The following is a 20,998-nucleotide window of genomic DNA, read 5'->3' on the forward strand; positions in this document are numbered from 1 at the left end:
TGAGGGTTTCTTTAATTAATCTTTAACAGTAATTTATGTACAAGACAAAATAGAGGAAGAATCACTGAGAGAAATTCACTGGTGAATTTCTCACACTCCACAGCGTTTTCAGACTCCGAAGAGGTTTTCCCGCCTCTTTCGCTAGCCTTTCTACGCCACCCTTTGCGCAGTGACAATGTAGGCCTTGGGTCAACCCTTCTGCATTGATCTCTGTGTCTCTCTTCTATGCTGCCTCCTCCAGATTTTCCCTGCACTCTTTGACTATGCTGATGCCCTCTCCTTCCGACCTGCAACTCACTCTCTGACTCGATTTTCTCTTGTTGAACTTCAACGATTGAGAAAATCGATCTGCTTGAGCAATTGAGTATCTGCTCTCGTGTATCTCCATGTACCCATCGAATTCTTCTTATAATCTTCTGTTGGAGCACCAACAACCAAGATTAAAACATAATCGATGACTAAGATTAACTGGAAATTGATCCATGTCTTCTTCTATAAGATTCTCACGCAATTTAATCAATACCCTTTAATTAACCAAATTTCCTAAGTTTAGACTTAGGGAACCATTTAAAAAAGTGAATTATTTTAATTAAACCATCTCTAGGTGGAATTTTCCCAAACGATTTTTAGGTTTTGGAGAATACATGTATTCTAGCCTCTCCACAAAATTTTGTGGCTAGAACACATCTGATGCTACAAAAATCAACACCAAGAAGGTTGTGTGGCCCTTCTATGGCCAAAATAGATTTAATATAATGCTAAATTTGATCTCTAACCACTCCACAAACTTATTTATCTCCCATCAATTCACACTCTAGTTCTGCTAGAAAACAACTTGTTCTATTTTTGTTATTTTTCATTTCTAGCATATATAACCATGTATAAAGGTTGATTTTGGATGTAAAGCCTCGTGTATAAAGGTTGGTTTTCGAATCTTGGATGTGCAACCTCATTTGTAAAGGATAATTTTTGATTTTGATTCATGTAATCATCTATGGGAGTTAACATAGATTGGGTTTTCCTTCTAAAATGTCATTTATGTGTATCATTCTTTTTTTTTTCTTGCCAAATGTGTTATTAGCTTATTTATAAAAAAGTACATACATACACACACACACACACACACACACACACACACACACACACACACATATATATATGAAGTTTCACCCGATGTTTCCGTTTTTTGGGGGTCGCGTTTACAGCCATACCCATTTCAGAAACTTCCAAACTTTTTAACGTTTCGTGCAACTTAGCTCCAGACCTATTGGCAAGGGGTGACCATACTTTGCAACATGTGATGGATAGCCACACATATGTGACGTTTCGCCCAACCTTTCCATTTTTTGCGGGTCGCATTTCCAGTCGTACCTGTTTTGGAAAGTTCTAGACGTTTCAATGTTTTGTGCAACTTAGCTCCAGACCTATTGGCAAGGGGTCACCATACTTTGCAAGATGTGACAGGTAGCCACAGTACACTTTTTTGCTACGATTTACTGCCAATGACCACAATTGCAACTGGCTAGCAGTGGTTGTGACTTCGTATTGGCCACGCTCCCATGATCATAGGTCATTTCTTTCTACGATTTGTTGCAAATGACCACAATTGCAATGTGCTAGTAGTGGTTGTGACTTCCTATTGGCCATGCCACCATGGTCATTGGTCATTTCTTACTTGTGCACTTTTAAGTTTGAACTGCTAAGGGATCTATGACCCTTATTTATTATTTCTTATTATATATAATTTCTTATTTTATATACTTCATAGTATATGTTACAAGTTAACATAGGGTATAATGTATCAGTTTATAAGTTATGAAGTTTTTCAATATATTCTTCACGTTAATAAGTTATATATATCGTTGAAGTTAATGATGAATCATATTCAAATGTCGTTGTAAAATTTGAATTTGAACCTAAGTTGCATGAAACTCTGAAGCGTTTCGGAGTTTCTGAAACGGGTACTTTTAGAAACGTCACCTCCCAAAAATGGAAACATCAGCCGAAATGTTGGCTGAAACGCCATATATTTTTATATATATATAAAAATAAATTTATAAATAAGTGAATAACACATTATCTTGCAAGAAAAAAGGGAATAAGACCCATAGATGACAATTTAGAAGGAAAACGAAGTCTATATTAACTCTCATAGATGATTACATAATGGTCAAGTTTCGGTCGAGTTTCGGAGTTTCGGGTACGGGTACGTCCCGAAACATCAGGTTACTGGAAGTTTCGTGCAACATAAATTTGAACCAAATTTCATTGTTGCTGAACTTAACTCGGACCTGAACCATGTGACTTTGGTGAGGAGTGATTCCTAGGTAGGAGTTAGTTTCTAGGGTTTTCTATGTTTTCGCTAGCTAGGGTTTGGAGAGCTTGACAAGTACCAGCTTGTGCTAAGCTGTCGGTTTGTACATTTACAGTTTTACTTCACCTCATATGTATAAATGAAAATTTTCAGCGGTCCAAATATCATGTACTTTGCACATTTAATTTTCAGTTGTGTTATCTTCTTGTGTTCATGTAGTTTGTGTGGATTCCAGCACACAGATAAGATAATGAAGCATATTTTCTCCAGTAAAAATCTGTTGCGATATAGATGTTTCAGATCTGTAATATTTGAAAAAACATGCACCTTGTCAGTGTTGTAGTACACTTATATGGTGTATATTCTTGAGGTCTCAGGTGATTTGGGTTGACTGAACTGAAATATTTGCTGCTATTACTGAATATTTTTATCAGATTAAGGCTGAAAATTCACAGGGAATCGATCTGGAAAACCTCATGTTTGAGGTGAAATTTTTTAATGTGCATTAAATCTCTGTTTCACAAAATTTTTACATGATATCAGAGCTATTTTGACTTAACAAGAGGGAGTTGCATATTTTATCTATATTGTATCTAGGGGTGGTACTTGACCTAGTACAATTTGATTGTGTGTGAAACCCTAGGGTGTTTGGGAGAGGTTCTTGAATCCTAGAAGAATTGTTCTACTTTTATTCTTTTTGCTAATCTTGCTTTGAGGTGTGCTTTAGATTTGTGGTATGTGTTCTCTTGGTCTTAGAGTGTGACATGTTGGATGGTGATAAATTTCATACCTTTGAAGTTTGGGCTGTGTTTATGGTTTTGGAGGAAACTAATATTTGGCAGCACGTTGAGAAGGAGATTGTATCATTGTTACACCTATCAATCTAGCAAATTTGACTACCTGTGTCAAAATGGAGGCTACAACAAAGTGAATGGTTCTTTTATTTGGTGAAGGATCACTTCATTCCTGACATTGTAAACAAGTTATAGCTAAGAAGACGTTTGAAGCTTTGCTTGGGCCATTTCAAAGTTCTTGTGTCTCTAGTAGATGCTTTTGAGAACAAGCTTTCAACCATCTGCATGAGCAAGGCAGATACAATGGTGAGCTATCTATAGCTAGGATCATAGAGTTGAAAGAGCAGTGTGTTGCCATAGAGACAGTGGTGGAAGATAAGGAGTTAGTGTCTACTGCTTTGAATGGACTTGTTTCATTTTGGAGGCCTTTTGTTTAGGCTGTTTGTGCTCATGAATAGTTGCCAAATTTTATGAACTTTTGGGATTACCTCATGTAGGAATAGATCAGATTTTAGTCTTGTTTATTGTAGCAAGGGGGAGTAGAAGAAATAGCCCTTTCTGGGAGGACAAAGAAGGGAAGCAAGAACAGATAGAAGAAGGGTAAGACGGAATGTTCAATTCTAAGAAAGAAGGATCTGAGTGAGATGAAATGTTTTAGGTATCACTAGCTGGGACATAATCTTAACGACTATTAAGAGAAAAAGAGAAAGGCCAGGTAGAAATGGTTGCAGCTACCATAGGCACAAGAGTGAATGAGCGATCATCCTAGTTTGAGATTACCTCCTCTGTTGTCTTTTGTGTCTTCTAACACCACCATGTCAATTGTTTGATGGTATGTGGACAGTGGGGCATTGAGACATGTGACTTATCACAGGACACTGTTTAACAGGCTACAACAACAAGGAGGTAGAAGTGTGGGGTTGAGTGATGATGCCATTTATTCTATGAGAGGATTGGGATCCATTTCTTTTCAAATGCCATTAAAGGATTTTCTTGAGTTGTATGTTGTTCAACCTTAGAAAAATCTTCTTATGGTTTCTTGCATGGAAAATCATCAATGTAGAGTTGCATATGTAGAACAACAATGCACTAACAGTTTTTGTAGTGTAGCAAGACCAAGGACTTTGGCTTAGGTACAAGGACTCGGAGTTGTACGTAAATGATAAAACTAGTGTTGAAATTTGACATCCACCCTTGTCAAACATAGAATTTGGTACAATTTGTTACATTCATAGAAATTTGTGTTTCTTTCTTGTCGGAAGCAAAAAGAATAGCCTACAATACTCAAGTCTGCCAACCTAGCCTTTGTATCAACCTAGCCTTTGTTGATACAATTTCAAGACCCTAACGTGCAAATACATCATTGTATGTGGACAAAACCTGGTCACTTGAAATAACCTGCTGCTGGTTTGTAAGGGGGGTAGAGTTCCACTCTTTCCAAATGCCTCTAGATCTTGGTCCATCAATTGTTTTCCTACGTTTGAGGGGGATGAGTTCTTGGCCAAATAGTAGTTTTAGGTATGGAATTAAAAGGTGGTCTTGGCTAAGACAGTATCTAGAAGAAAGCTGGTGTCTCTTGTGCCTTATATGGAGTCCCTACGATGGAGGTGTTTGCTTATATGTGCTGTTTAGTTGTAAAATGTGTTACTGTAGTGGATGAAAACTAAACAACAAATATTAGTAGCCAAAAATCAAAGTATGTCATGCAACCTATGGATTTTGGTCTACACTGAAAATCCTTACTAGAAATGTGACTGTCCTTCGATTTGGGTCGCTGGTAAAGGACTTATGACTCAAAAAAGCTTACTGTCCTGTATAGCAGAATCTTCAAAAACACAGGGACAACAATTTGATTTGGTTATGACATCCATCCTACAGGTGCCTTACCACTTCTACATGATTAGTCTAGGGGTGAAGAACATATGAGGGTGAATATAGAGGCTTTTGAAGTTTTCCCTCAACCAAAATATGACTGAAAAGTGAATTTTCAGCATGTTGGTCATTATCTTTCAGAAATTCTGGTGAAAACCCTGTTGATTTATATTGGCGGTGAAAACATATGATGAAGGTGTTTGCTTATATGTGCTGTCTAGTTGTAAAATGTGTTACTGTAGTGGATGAAAACTAAATAACAAATATTAGTAGCCAGAAATCAAAGTATGTCATGCAACCTATGGATTTTGGTCTACACTGAAATCCTAACTAGAAATGTGATTGTCCTTCGATTTGGGTCGCTGGTAAAGGACTTATGACTCAGAAAAGCTTACTGTCCTGTATAGGACTTATGACTCAGAAAAGCTTACTGTCCTGTATAGCAGAATCTTAAAAAACATAGGGACAACAATTTGATTTGGTTATGACATCCACCCTACAGGTGCCTTACCACTTCTACATGATTAGTCTAGTGGTGAAGAACATATGAGGGTGAATATAGAGGCTTTTGAAGTTTTCCCTGAACCAAAATATGACTGAAAAGTGAATTTTCAGCATGTTGGTGATTGATTTTCAGAAATTCGGGTGAAAACCCTGTTGATTTATATTGGCGTTGAAAAAATTGGAGTCTGCAAAAAATTGATGAGGTTCCAGAAAACAGCTTCTCAAAAGCATCGACAAAAAAATTGGCAAGCTGTGACAGGTATTAAAAAAATATAAAATATATTCACTAAGGCGTGAAAAATCGAAAAAAATAATCTGCAAAAATTGGAAAGAAATCATGAAAAATTTGAAAAAGAAATCAGTAAAGTAAAAAGTCACGATTTTTCGACATCCTGCCTAAAAATTGGCAATGCTATCAACACTAGTTTATACATACAAATGTTATCAACAGTAGTTTATACTCCCAGAAATCTCCAGATTTGATTTTAACACATAAGTATGGTTGGAAATGATAAAAATTTACTCGAAATATAGAAAATAATTGAGTACTATAGAGTAAATAACAAAGTTTTATAATGGATGCACTCACTTGAAGGGCTGAAACCTTGCTGTAGATTGCAGATCCTGCTTGGTACATCCTTGGAAACTTCAGATCTGCAGTGGCAAAGAGCTAGATACTGGTGTAAAAATATCTTGAAGTCAACCTTGTACCTTTTCTATGTTAGAGCCAACAATTAAATCAAATTTCGCCAAGAATAAAGCTTGCTAATAAGATAAAATAATGAACACCAACAAGTAAAATAACCTAAACTAATTGCAGAAAATAAAAAAAAGTCCTTTATTTTTGAAATAAGAGTGGTTTTTGTGTGATACTTGTGTTGCATGCCTCAACGTTGCTGGAATGTGAAGTCAATATTCTCTTTAGTTGATATAACTAATTTATTTCAAGGGAGTGAGTTTGGTCTAAGACGAAAATCGCCCACACTATTACTTAAGCCTCATAATGACTTTCAAATCCACTTAGGAGCAATCTCTCCTCAAATTGGCGTCTCCAACCTTTGATCTTTGTGTGTGGTAGAATACAAAATATGGAAAGAAGTTGACACTTTCCTCAAGGGGTAGTTCAAATGATTGGATCAACCTGCCTGCAAAACCATGAAAACTCAAGTGTGGTTTTTCCTCTGGTTGGCTCCCTCCACATGACTAGGTAACCCTTTGATGGCAAAATCATTAGTCTTAGCATAATTTTATTTATCATCAAGAAAAGTTTGATTTAATTAGCCCAAAAACATATGTCAAGAAAATAAATAAAAGTAATAATCATTCCACACAATGCACAAAGAAAATTTACGCAAGGGTTGCAAAATGTGAGCTCTTTATTATAATAGCACTTATCTCAATTGACAACAACAATTTTTATAATGAGGAGAGCTTAGCCTTTATAGGAAAATTTACAATGTCTAGTTAATGTCTAATGGGACTTTCCTTCAATAAAATATTACTAGTAATCCACAAGTTGGAGACTTGGTAATTTTTAGTTCCTTGAGTTGGCCAATTAATTCCCTTTTCCAGTGGTCTCTAGTGGTAAATAGTCAGAGTAGTAGCTTTATCTTCCTCAATGTTCCACTCCCTTGGTCCATGTAGACTTTGATTGGTGCAAAAAAGGTGGTATGAATTCTCCTTGGAATTCAACTTGATCATCTTGAAGAATAATTTATTTGTAATGGCTATCCCCTTGGCCCATCGATTAACTTCTCAGTCCATCTTGACTTTAATGGCTAGTTGCGTTATCCCCAACAACTAGTTTGACCTCCAATAACTAGTTCGACTTGACTTTTCCATTACTAACTCGATTTGGCCACCTTGTTGTTGGATTTCCAATTCCCTTGCGTACTTGCCAATTTTGGAACTTAGGTTTTGCTCTACCGGTCTTGCTATGTATTGGGTATCCCTTAGATTTTCCACATCACCTAGGGTGTTGCCACATTGTCACCACATATGCCACGTCATTACCCCTCCGAGCTAGATTTAAACCACCTTAGCTGCTCTCTGAAATATGACACTTGGGTATTCTTCGTTTATTCATGCTAATCATTTTAGACCTATTGCACGCTGGATTCTGCCCTACGCTTTGCCTGTTGACCGAGTTTCACCAAATTTTAACTAGCCACTAGATGCTCAGATCTGAAAATATCGCATGATGACATGGAATCCTTTCATCAAACTCTACAACTTGAGACTAGGTTGAAATTTTCACCACTTGGACCACTTTACATTGGGAACCGTGAATTTCCTCACGGAATGTGAATGTTGTTAAAAGTGATTGCTATCCTTTGAGAGCTATCATGTGGAGTACTGCACCAAGGCCAAGGTCACATACACACTAAGTCACAAGGCTGACTAAATTTGAATGTTGAGGTTTGGAGTATGGCGAACTTTAAATCAAGATTCAAATTCATATATGGTTCGGTTTAGGTTCTGTCCAACAGGGTTCAAATTCATGTATGGTTTAGGTTCTGTCCAACAGGGTTCAAATTCATGTATGGTTTAGGTTCAGGTCGTCGCTTAATAAACAAAATGTTTTCAACAACAATATTTTAAGACGCTCCCGACTCGCTGATTTCAGATTTGGTTTCAATGTCAACTGTTCTTATTATTATTAGGGCCTTTGCTCATGATCCAAACCTCACTAAACACCTTTTCTCGTGATCATTTTATCATTCACTGAGTGAATCAGCCCTGGCCCCCAACGGTTGGGATGACACAAAACCCACTTTTTAGCCAAACGTAATGTGAAATCTAGATGAATGGAGAGCACTGTAGTGAAGAATGTGTGAGTTTGACAATCAATCGTTGATATGGATATCAACTAGAGATTGCAAATGGTTTCAATTAGTGTATAATTGTTCTGAATAATATAAATCAAATTATATAATATACTCCCCGTTCAGAGTGAATGAAAGGAGAGCAGGGGCGAGGGGATCAACACCATTGCTATGCTATTAATGGCTGTAGCTGTACACCTTGGGTGGTGGAGTGACCACACCCACACGTGCTAGAGCATGCAAGGTCTGGCAGGGAATTTAATTCATAAGATTTCAAGAGATATGGCATTTTGGGAACTCAACTTGCCAGTAGACGAACCTGAGGGAAATTCAAGGGGTCTTTTAGGAGGCCAAAAGCACTATTTGAGGGCCACTCTCGACAAAGATAGCATGATCCTGCACCGATAGCAGAAGAGGAATACCAACCCAACCATCTCAGGTTATTATGGTATGTGAATTTCAGTTGCTCCATGAGCCCTTTAATCTTTGATAAATCTATACTCTGTGCTTGGTTGGGTTTACTCAGTTTGTTCTCAGTTCTGTGGCTCTATGTCCCCTTGGGTCCCATGAGGAGGGGCAGGGCCAGAGCTGACGTTCTCAGTATCATCTCCAGAGGTGGGTTTACCCAGGATCACCTAACCATGGGGTTTACCTGTTAAATGGTATAACGTTGTGTTCTGGATGAAAAATTCCAGTGTTGATAATATCGGTATCGGGAAAATATCGGCGAGGGTCCGGAAAATATCTTATCGGAAATATCGGCGAAAATATCGGCAAATATCGGCAAGCATAAAAAATGCATAATATATTCATTTTTTTCAGATTTCTAAACATATAAAGCAATAACAACATGAACTAAACACATTGGCACATAAATATGAAGAAATCTTCCTTTGTCATGTCATCACTAGCAAGCTGCCCCTAGACTCCACAGTTGTCCAAGAACATGCTCTGATACTACTGTAAAATCCCCTCTTAAAAATGACCCCAAGTTATCACTGTAATTTTTGGGTTTTGATTGAGTTTTCAGCGAGGCATTTCTTCAAACAGTTTGTTTACTATTGGCTGTAGGTGCACTTTTCTTCAACTTAACCCAAGTAGTCTAAACCAAAACTTGATAAATGATTTCAAATAGCAATATATTGTTATTAAAACACCCAACAAAGGATTACACCACTGATACACACCATGTAACAAGAGAGTGAACACCTTTCATTAATGGGAACAAACCATAAATTATAACAGCAACAACTTTATCGACACACAGTCATGAAAATAAATGCTACAAGACAGAACTCATATTGGGACCTGATAATTACTCCAGCAAGCTAAGCTGGTATATACGTTGTCCAAGAAGTTCCAACTAACGGTTTTCTTCAGCAATAGGTGTTCCAGAGGTTCGTACCAACTACAATAGGACATTCGACCTCATTTTCTGTGTGTAACCAGCAAACAAGATATGGAGATACATTGCCTTCACCAGCATACAAATTCAGTGTCTTCCAACATATAAAACTCGACCTTATAGGCCCAAATACAGTCCAACAATTATAGTATACTTAGCCCACAATAAAGGTAACTCGACCCACCGTTTCTGACTGATAATAATCAACAGTAAGTAAAAAACTCCATTCTTCTTCAACATATTAGTTCAGCCATGAGGTGACCACAACTCGTTCAGCAAAGGGAGGTACTCGACCCATTGACAGGATCAACTCGAACCACAAAGGATCAGTTCAACCAACAAATTAGTTAAGAGAAACCTGGCCCCACTCACTAGAAACTTCGACCCAATAAGTAGAGAGCTCGACCAGCAGTGTAAATAAACAGAACTCAACCCTTTTTGGCTGGAGATTTCGACCCACCAAATTCGTCGATACAACCTAACCGGCGATATTTACTCTCGTCTCGCGATTTTTACCAAAATATCGCCGAAATTTCGTATTTCTCGCGCGAAATTCAAAACTTGAAAATATCGCGATTTTTCGGGGGGCGATATTTCGGCCCGCCGAAAATATCGCGATATTTGCGAATATCGCCGATATTTCGGCGATATTATCAACACTGAAAAATTCAGCTAAGTCATTTGTGTTTTGGTGAAGAATCAAAAGCCTAGTAATAAAGAAGCTTGTTACCAGTAAATATGTTTTTCCTGAGTCTCCTTTTATGGATGAATCTGCTTCCAGTCATCAGAAAAGTGGATGATGCTATTTATTTGTCAGATACAACATAGTGATTCTCAGTGTGTTCGTCAAGCAAGCACTAGTATAAGAAGCCCATGGTATCAAGATATTATTCTGGAAACATGAGAAGATGTTGTGACTTAGGGAGATGGAGGTAGGCCAAAGTGTTTTCCTAAGCCAAGAATTTTTTAGCAGGTAAATACTAAAACTTGCATTGATTGGCTAAGTGTTGAATACTCAACCCATGTCTCTAATGTTGCTTCATACGGAGCTTCCACTCTCCCAGACAAACTGTTTTTGCACATCTCACCAATTTGTAACTTAAAAATGAGTGAACCCTTGACTCCAGGGTCTGAGCAAAAGGTGATGGCTCTCAGTAGATAATAGGAGAAGCCGAATAATCCATCTGCCTGCATTCTCAATGCTTTATAAATGGGTAAAACTGCTGAAAATCACTTATTGTCATTTGCTTCAGCAGGTTTTCAAAGTAAAATGAATATTAATAATATCTACTATTTTCTATATGCTATTTTACACCAGAATATTTTTATCATTCATGTACAGACTGAGGGTACAAGTAATTGCAGTTGTTGGAAATACTGAGAGGGGGGTGAATTGGTATTTCACTTACAATTAGTTAATTATAAAAATGTAGAGCATGAACAATAGAACAATAAGCATCGACACAGTCAAAGAGAAGTACACAACAAATTTTAGGTGGAAACTCTTACGGGAGAAAAACCACCAAACACTTTTCTAATATAATTTATGAGTACATAATTTTCAACGACAACTGAGGAGGACGCCCCAACTCCTGAAAGGATGCAACTACACCCTGATTTACCAGCTCTAACTGGAAGGATGCTCCAACACCCTGATTTTATCAACTACAATTAATAGGATGCTCCAAGACCCTGCAAGCTTCAACTTGCGCTAGCACCACCCTGCCACCCTGAAGTGTTTTCAGGCTACAACCTGAAGGAGACTTCACTCTCTTGCCTTGCACCACCCAAACACCCTGAAAATATAAGAATGAAGATATAAACCGTGGGCTCCCGTACCAGTGATAATGACCCACTTACAAGGATATTCAGTGAAGCTTCTTTTAGACAAACCAACTTCATGGACTCAACACAATGATCCAAACTCGACTGCTGATGTATAATCAACTTACATTGACATTAATGACAACCACTTCTCAAAAGCAGTAACTTTAGTGGACTACCTGGAGGTGGGTTAATCTTCAATGTCAATTGACAAGTTTAATCGGGAACTTATGTACAGCGGGACCTTGGTAAATGCCCTTCAGTTATCCTTTTATATGGAGACAGAACAATTCACTTCTACATTTTCTGTCCAAGCATGGATTTGTTCAGGATTAATCACTTATAAAGGCACTACTCTTAATTGAGTAGGTTCTTCTGGTTATATTCATCGTGTCAATGTTCAAACTGTCCCTCGTTGGAAACCCCCCTAGCAGTGCTGATAAGTGCTAGAATCATGATTTAAAATTTCATGTACAGATGTTCATCTCTAATACAGCATGTCTATTTTTGTTCAAGCTTTCACAAGTTGTGTAGGGCACAGTTGTGCTCCACATTGCATTACAAGTTAAAGCTTACAGGCATGCCAAGAGGCTGTATCCCTTAAACCAGAAAAAGTAGAAAAATGTAGTTTCTGAGAGGATATAGAACTTGATAGAGCAATACCTATTGAATTATCTTTGTATAAGACAAAAACACTGTGCAGAGTTAATCATATTACTCTCTGTTTTCCCAAGTTTACATCAATTTGTACTCTTGTCTTCTTCTGATTTACATTAATCTTAGCTCTTGCTATGGTACATTGTGCTCATTCACTGTATCCAAAATGAGTGCTGTGCAGACAAGAATGATCCCAAGACCTATTTATTGGATTATGTTTCCATTCTGTAGCTTGAATTTGATTCATGATTTGCTTTATTTGGTGGTATGGTTCTGAATTATCATAGAGCTTAAGTATAAGAAGACAATGATCTTTGTGCATGGATTTATGTGTTAATGTTTCTCAGTGATGGAGTATCGTTTAGAAGGGTTCCGTTGTGCTATCTAAGAATGTTTGGGCTGACAAGTTTTGTGCTTATTTTAGAGGGGATCAGAGGCATGGGAGATTTATTGATGCTCATTCTTTATAAATAATGCATTACTTGGTCCTCTAGAGTCGCTTTATTCAACATTAACATAATCTAGACTTCTGAAGTGCGTGAACTTCATCTGTATTGTAAATTTTCATGCAGCCTAGCTACTCCTTGCGGACATTTATTGGGCATTCAGCCTCAGTCAATTCATTGGATTTCCATCCAAGCAATGGTGAACTGCTTTGTTCCTGTGATGACAATAGTGAAATCCGTTATTGGAGTGTTAACCAAGGTTCCTGCAAAAAGGTTTCCAAGGTTAGTGTCATGATGAATTTTATATTTGAAGATTTTTATAGTTTTATTTGAATTCAACATCTCATGTTTTTTCATTGGATTGTGATTCTGGAGCAGGGTGGCAGGGGACAGCTGAGGTTCCAACCTGATCGTGGGCAGTTTATTGCTGCAACAACAGAGCATACAGTTGCCATAATTGATGTTGAGGCTGATAATTGCATATTTTCTTTACAGGTCTTTCTCTTATAAATTATATGAGATATTCATTATTGGATTTCTGCAATATTTTGTCTGCACTTTATTATCTCATGTAAATCTTGACAAACCCCATTGACATCTCATCATTTATTTGTACCATATGAAGACCATAAGTCGGTATAAAAGTTTGCAATAGCACTAATACTAAAATACGTTTCCAGAGACACTAGGGCTTGGTTTTAAGGACATGTTAGATACAGAAACCAATAGAGATAGAAATGAAGGATGCATGTAGATAAGAATATGTCCAAATGTTACATTGTAGTAACAAGATAGGATAAATTTATTAATGTCCCCCATTCGGTTTTGGTAAAAAATGATATCGCCTCAATTGTTATTCAGACAGTCAGATCCTTTACATATTCATCATCATGTGTATTGTGTTGAACGACCTGGCGAAACCCGAATCCCATCAGGTTATCCAGCCTTTTGTAGTTATTATCCTGAACCAACTTCACTATTGTGATATGTTATTGGCACTTGCTGTGAAGTTGTCATGCAGAAGGAGAATTAACTGATGTGAAGATAAGGACGCTACATTCTTTATAAGCAGTTTGAAGTTTTTGTTATATTGTATTGCTAAGTAGGGTATGACACTTGTTGGAATTTTAGTACCTTAGAACGTGTCTAGCAGATTGCCATTAATGGCAGCAGTGAGCAGAGTGGACTGTGTATATGCAGAGATGGCACAGTAGCTGGTTACAGCAGTCTGTACAGCAGCCTTAATGACACTGGAAGTTCAGTTGCAGGTACAGGTGCAAATAGAATGCATCCAGCATCTCCTCCCAGCAATAATGAACAGGTTTAATGAGGGTGCAATAGACACAGTTACTACTGTTTGGTAGAGGGTGCATGCCTATGCTAAAGTTGTGCATGCACCACCTTGAGCTAGGTCCAGCTTATTTGTTGTTCTGAATTGAGCAAGTTCTAGTTTGTAGTTTTAGTTCTATTTGACTGTTCCAAAATTAGAGTGATGGGGCACTGATCCCAAGGAGAGGTTCAAGGCCAGCACCTACATGTATACATGGAGGTCGGGCAGTCTAACCTAGCATTTTAGGGTTAGATTATTTATTTACCAGACGTGTCCACCATAGGTAAAGATCTTCCAACCTAAGTCTTCTCACTTATTGGCCAGATGAGTGGTAATCCCAACAAGCCCATATCAATCATGATCGCTACAACATATCACTTCTCATCTCATCTCTGCTCATCTCTGCTAAACAATAATGTTTCGATCTAAAGAAGAAGAATCATCATAGGGGAGATCAATTTACCACTAGGGTAAAGATATTCCAACCCTATATCAAAGACAACAGGGGAGATCGATTTGTCACAAGTGACAAAGATCTTCCAACACCATGTGCAGCTAGCTGATAAAAAATCCATCCAGATAATAGGGGAGATCAATTTGCCATAAGTGACAGAGATCTTCCGACGCTGTCACCCAACTTGATCCTTAGTGATCAAGTGGTTGAACACCATGCATCCCAGACTTAGGGAGATCAATTTACCAGACGTGTCCACCATAGGTAAAGATCTTCCAACCTAAGTCTCCTCACTCATTGGCCAGATGAGTGGTAATCCCAACAAGCCCAACTTGTGGGTAGGATGCATGTTGGGGTATTTACTTCGTCAAGTCGTAGACTGGAGTGGGGGAGATCAACCTATCAAAATTATAAGGATCTTCCAACCCTATAGCCCCAAGGAGTACCCCATGCCCCCAGGAGATCCCAGAGCTCAGTGTTCCTGATCAACCATGACCTCTTCCTGAAAGGGTCACATCCACTAGTCCAAGTTTCTCTCTGAAGACCAAGAACCTCCCTTTTGGCAAAGGCTTCATAAGAATGTCGACTATCTACTCATCAGTCGAGATGTGTTGGAGCCTTACAACTCTTCTCTACACCATATCCTCGATATAGTGATATCTAATATCAATGTGCTTTGACTTGTCGTGGAACATGAGATTCTTTGAAAGTTGGATCCCACTCTTATTGTCGCAGTAAATCACAGTCGTATCTAACACCTACTGAAACAACTCTTCAAAGAGCTTCCTCAACCATACTGCTTCACAACTAGCCATGCTAGCAACAATGTCCTCAACTTCAACCGTACTAAGGGAAACAAACTTCTGCTACCTGCTCATCCAAGATATCATGGCAAACCCCAAGCTAAAACAACATCCAGAGGTGCTCATTCTGTCAACAACACTGCCAGCCCGATCAACATCAGTATATTAATGAGTCTCAAGTCTCTGATAGTGTATCTCAATCCATGATTGATAGTCCCATGTAGGTATCTCAACACATGCTTAGCAACGGCCCAGTGTGCATGTAATGGCTCCACCATAAATTGGCTCAAAGTGTTGATAGAAAAACATATGTTTGGTTTGGTGTTCACTAAGAACATCAGTGCCCCAATTAGTTGTTTGTACTCAAAAGGATTTGCCATATCAGGGCCCACAACTTCACCACAACTTCTTAAAATCCATTTCCATCAGTGTGGCCATGGACTTACATTCCATCATTCTAAATATTTCTAACAACTTGACATCCTTGAGAAAGGAAAATCTCACCAGGTCTCTGCCACACCTCTAAGCCCAGGAAGTAGTGCATCAAACCAAGGTCTTTCATCTCAAACTCAGAGGCCAACTCCCTCTTACATTGGAGGATAAGAGGTTCTCCACCTATCAAGAATAAATCATCAACATATAATACCAAAATCAAAGGCATACCTTGGATGACTTTGAAGTAGAGATTGGGCTCATCATTGCTTCTAGTAAATCCAAGCTTCATTAGATGGCTATCAATGCGGGAATACTACGCCTTAGGGGCTTGCTTCAATCCATAAAGGGCCTTCTTTAGCCGGCACACATGAGTCTTCCTGTCATGCTCCTCAAAGCCTTGTGGTTGCTCCAAGTATACTTCTTCCTTGAGAATGCCATGTAGAAATGCGGTCTTCACATCCATCTGATGAATTGTCCATCCTTGGCTAGCAACAAGAGCAACGATAGATCAAATGGTAGTATATATCGGGCAATGGGTGTAAAACTTTCATCATAGTCCTCTCCCTCTTTCTGGGAGAATCCTCTAGCCACAAATCTCTCGTTGTACTTCTTGATACTTCCATCTGGATTCCGCACATTACTTAATTTTATATACCCATTTAAAAGTCACAACAGACACCCCTTCGGGTCTCGGAACCACTTCCCACACATCATTCTTCATGATGGACTCATTCTTTAGCCATAACATCCTTCCACACTTGTTCTTATACAACTTCTTCAAAAGTGCATGGTTCAACTCGTATAATGTTGCTCATGGCTACAACATATCTTTGATATCAACATGCATTCTTGCTTTCATTGAAGGTTCATCTTGCAACAACATGTCTCTCAACATCTTCTAAGGTGTCACAAAGCCATAATGGTCTCTTTCTAGTAGAGGGTGGATCACACGGAGGGGGGTCCAAGGGATCCATGGGTGTTTTGGGTTCATCAACAAAATGCCTCTTCTTGTACATCCATGGCATCACCTTTTCTCTCAACATTGTTAGGGGGAGGAGTGTCCCTTGCTTTCCCAAGAGCAGCATCTTCATCAAATGTCACATCCCAGCTAAACTCTATATTCCTTTCACCAAATACATATATTCTACAAGCTTTAGAAATTTCATAATAACCACCAAAAGTACCTTTCTTTTCTCCTTCAGCACATGAAAGTAGGTGGGGCAGCCAAAGATCCTGAAGTGTCCAACCTCAAGATTTACACTTGTGAGAGCTTCTTCGAGAGTCGTGTCGTCTAAGACTCTATGAGGAGTTCTATTTTGAACATAGATAGTAGTGTTAGCAGCTTCTCCCCATAGAAACTTTGGCAACTTTTGATCATGCAACATAGCGCTGCCTACTTCCATGGTGGCCCTAGTCTTCCTTTTAGCTACACCATTTTGTTTGGGATTATAAGATATGACAGTCTCCTTCTTGATTCCAACTTCCTTGCAAAAGTCAATGAATTCATTTGAAGCGAATTATCCTCCATTTTTCAGTGCTCAAAATTTTGATCCTCTTTCTAGTTTTATTTTCCATCAGTGCCTTGAAGTCCTTGAACATGTCAAATGCTATTCTTTAAAAACAAAATACAAGTCTTGTGGGGGAAGTCATCCACAAAGATTATATAGTACAAGTAGCCACCAAGCGAGGTCACAGGCATAGGTCCACATAGATCAGAATGTATAAGTTGAAGTATTCCATTAGTCCTGCTTCTACTTGAAGGGAATGGTCCCTTCACATGTTTTCCACTTGCACATCCTTGACAAACTCCATCATGATCTACTCGAATCTCAGGCATTCCAGAAACCATCTTTTTCACATTAGGCAAAACTCTATAGTGAAGGTGGGTGAATCTTCGATGCCACAGTTCACATTGATGATTACTGTCATGGATCAATGCTTGGATTGGTATTCCATTGGCTTTGTAAAGGCCTTCAATTCTAGACCCCATCGTGAAGGCATTCCTCTAGCTAGACCCTCTTGTCCAGGCACAAACCTTTCCGTATATGAAAGCAACTTTCATTCCTTTGCCCTCCAAGGCAGATATAGGTACAAGATTCTTTTTCAATCTCGACACATACAAAACATCTTGTAGATGTATAGTTTGATCAAAATCCATATAAAACGAAACATACCCAGTCCCATAGGATATGTAGCATTATCTCTAGAACGATATTTAAATTGAATTCCCTCTCAATCAAGTTTGAGAGAAATTCACGGTAACCAGTGAAGTGTCTAGAAGCTCCACTATTTACCAACCAATTATCAAAAGAATCTAGAGGAGTGGAACTAGAAAGAGCAGAAACAAGAAAGTACTCAGATTGAGTTTCAACTCCATATTTATCATACCTTCAATTCCTTCATCTCTTGGGGGGATTATGAGTCTTTTCTCAGGCAGAGGGTCCTCCTCTCTTCACTCTTCGATTGTTCCTCGGAGCCCTTCATTCTTCCTAACAATCTCGGGCATAGTGACCATGCTTGTGACAATTGTAGCATTGGATGTTGGACATGTCCTCCTTGAATCCTCTATTGTTGTTCTTGAATCGTTGATTGTTGTTCTTGAATCCTTGATCTTGCTTTCTTGACTTCCAATTTGAGGGCCTTCCTTTCTCTTTCTTCTTCTTGGTTTGAGTAGAAAACGCAGTAGGTTCTCCTTCGTCATGCTTTTGATTTCTCCCTCTAGGAATCATCTTGGACTCCTCTTGAATGCCCGTGCCTAATAGTTCATCAAATGTGGGAAACTTGTCATTGTTGCTAATGGTTGTGATAAATGTCTCCCAATTCATAGGGAGGCCTCCAACTGTGGTTAGCACCAATTCTCTATTAGATATAATTTCACCAATAGACAAAAGTTGATCCTTGATTTTAGATATCCTCTTGAAGAATGCTTGGATGGTCTTACTCTTGTTCATCTTGATGTACTTAAGTTGATTCTTCAAAGCAAGAATATGGCTCAAATTGTTGACTTCATACATCCCAATCAACTTATCATACATTTCCTTGGACTTCTTCAGCTTGGATACATTATTGATCAAATGATCTCTCAGAATCAATAATGGTTTTCTTAGCTTTGATTTAGTTTTGCAAATATCTCGATTTTATCGCAATTTCACAATTTTTTGGCCTAATTGATGTTTGTCGATTTTTACCAATTATTTGGTGGTATCTTAATTTTGTTGATTTTTATTGATATTTTCATGATTTTTACGATTCTTTGGTTTTCCAGACCCTTGCTGATTTTATCCCCATGCCGTTGTTTGCAACGTTGCTTTGATTTCACCTTTCTTGTACTTGGACTTGGCAACAATAATTGCATTTTCCATAGGCTTAGGTACCTTGCCTTCAACATATTCCATAACATCATTCTCTTCCAAATTCAAATCCACCCTAGCTCTCCAAGCAACAAAGTTGGATGAGTCATTCAACTTCTCCTCAATCTTGAAGTATGAGGTAGACATCTTGACCAAGTCAAATGAACTTCAACAGATAAGATCTCTTCAAATGGGTGATTTCTCTTTTCTCCTTGGGCTTGTCTTCACCTCAACTTTGATACCATGTTAATTTTTCACTATGATCTGTGTTGTAACAATCACTTAGACAATTTCTTCTTTCAGTAGCAATCACTTAGACAATTTCTTCTTTCAGTAGCAATCAATTTTCAATTTATTTTCAATCACCAAATAACAATAAGCAATTGTAGATAGAACAATAAACAATATGCACAATAGAAGACAACCAAAATGAATGAGATGAAGCTTTTGGTCAAAGACCAGGGGGAAACCCCACAAGGGGGGAAACCCACCCAGATTCTTCTTTTGTTAGATGCTTATCAAATGTTTAGCAGAGATACATAGTCCAAGTACATCCATCAACAAGTCAAAGGTCAAATCCTTGACTATCCATGCCAACAATCCAATAACCAATCAATGATGAGCATAAAAGTCAAATTTGGTCAAAGTACCAGCCTTGCAATTTTAGGCCTTGTCGAAGTGCAGTCAACAACAGTCAATGACAACCCTAACCAGTCAATGTCAACAGTCAAATGTGCTAAAAAACTTCAATCAACCAGTCAAAGAATATGAACTCTTCTCCTCAGTCAAACCCAATCAAAACAGATCCAGGATTCCTCTTATAATTTAATCAAAATCAATAGTCAACTTGTGGCTAACCCTAGCTTTAGATATGTAGTCAAAGATGGTCAAAGTGCCTAGAAGAATTTGGTCAACGTCTCAGTCAAAGAGACATTCCAAAACAGATCAAGTTTCAATCAAACCAACTCAAAGTCACCCCAAGTCAAATCTGGTCAATGGGGACAAAAAATAGAAAGTCAACACAATCAAACATAATTCCTCCTCTTCTTTTCGCACAAGAGAAGTCAACCTGCAATATTTTAGAGATGTACGAACCAAATGATGAAGAAATGATGTGTGGTGTGATCCCTCCAAGTGAAGTCAACAAAGGTAAATTTATATGTGATATTGGAGGGTTAATTTCTCTCATTAGGTAGACTTGTACTTTTCATGTTGACCCCAACTAACAAAAATAATTATATTTTTCCAAGTGCAAATTTGAATGTTCCCAAGTGGAAGAAGGGTCTCTTTAGGGTTTGTTGAGCTTTTCAAAGGAGGGAATTGCTCCCTTAGTTGCCAATCTTCAATAGTATATCCATCCATTCACCAAAGAAATAACTCGAAAGAAAATCGAAATTTAGCTTCCACACATTAAATTGCATTCCAAGAATCTCCAATAACCACAAAGAAGCAAGTGTGAGTTCCTCCAAGAGGTTTGAATTTTCCAAGTGTGATGATGATGAGAGATGAAATGATCTCTCTCTAATTTATACATGTTTAATGATCTCTAATTTTAGCTTAAAAGCCCCTCAAGTCATAAGATTATGAGCAAATACCAAGTTAGGTTACAAGCCAACATCATAACCAATGTAAAAACATAACAATTAGGCCACAAAGAGATCGAAATTTTGATGTCTTGCATGCATAGGCCCTTCTAGGGTTTGCGTTGCGCTCCTCTAGTGCCAAAGTGAGTATAGAGGGCTCCAAAAATCATGATCTAGGGGTTGGCCCTTAAATCTCCATGCAAATCATCTTGTGGAACCCAATTTTGTGTTTAGGGCACAAAATGGGTCTCCTGGTGATAGAATAGTATGATTCTACTCCAGCATTGAAGGCTCCAAGGATGGTGTTAGCCCTCCCATGTCTTAAGGGGTGAGACAAACTTCATCTAGGCCTTAGATCATTTGCCAAACCATGTGATCATTGTTAAGCCAGTTAGGGCACAC

The 20,998-nt window shown here is 38.3% G+C and overlaps 1 protein-coding gene across 4 annotated transcripts in view; it reads left to right on the top strand.

The window, feature by feature from the left end:
• The window catches only part of LOC149172415 (transcriptional corepressor LEUNIG-like), a 192,606-nt gene that overhangs the window by 99,803 nt on the left and 71,805 nt on the right, over positions 1-20,998 (top strand). For all 4 annotated transcript variants that reach the window (XM_089424314.1, XM_089424315.1, XM_089424317.1 and 1 more), the window contains exons 16-17: positions 12,768-12,923; positions 13,020-13,136. In XM_089424314.1, coding sequence (XP_089280440.1) covers positions 12,768-12,923; positions 13,020-13,136 — 273 coding nt within the window. The remainder of the gene's footprint in view (positions 1-12,767; positions 12,924-13,019; positions 13,137-20,998) is intronic.

Source organism: Pinus tabuliformis, chromosome 4_2 (genome assembly GCF_031772625.1).
Source record: "Pinus tabuliformis cultivar Carrire ecotype Pingquan chromosome 4_2, CPIR1, whole genome shotgun sequence".
In the NCBI taxonomy this organism is placed as follows: domain Eukaryota; kingdom Viridiplantae; phylum Streptophyta; class Pinopsida; order Pinales; family Pinaceae; genus Pinus; species Pinus tabuliformis.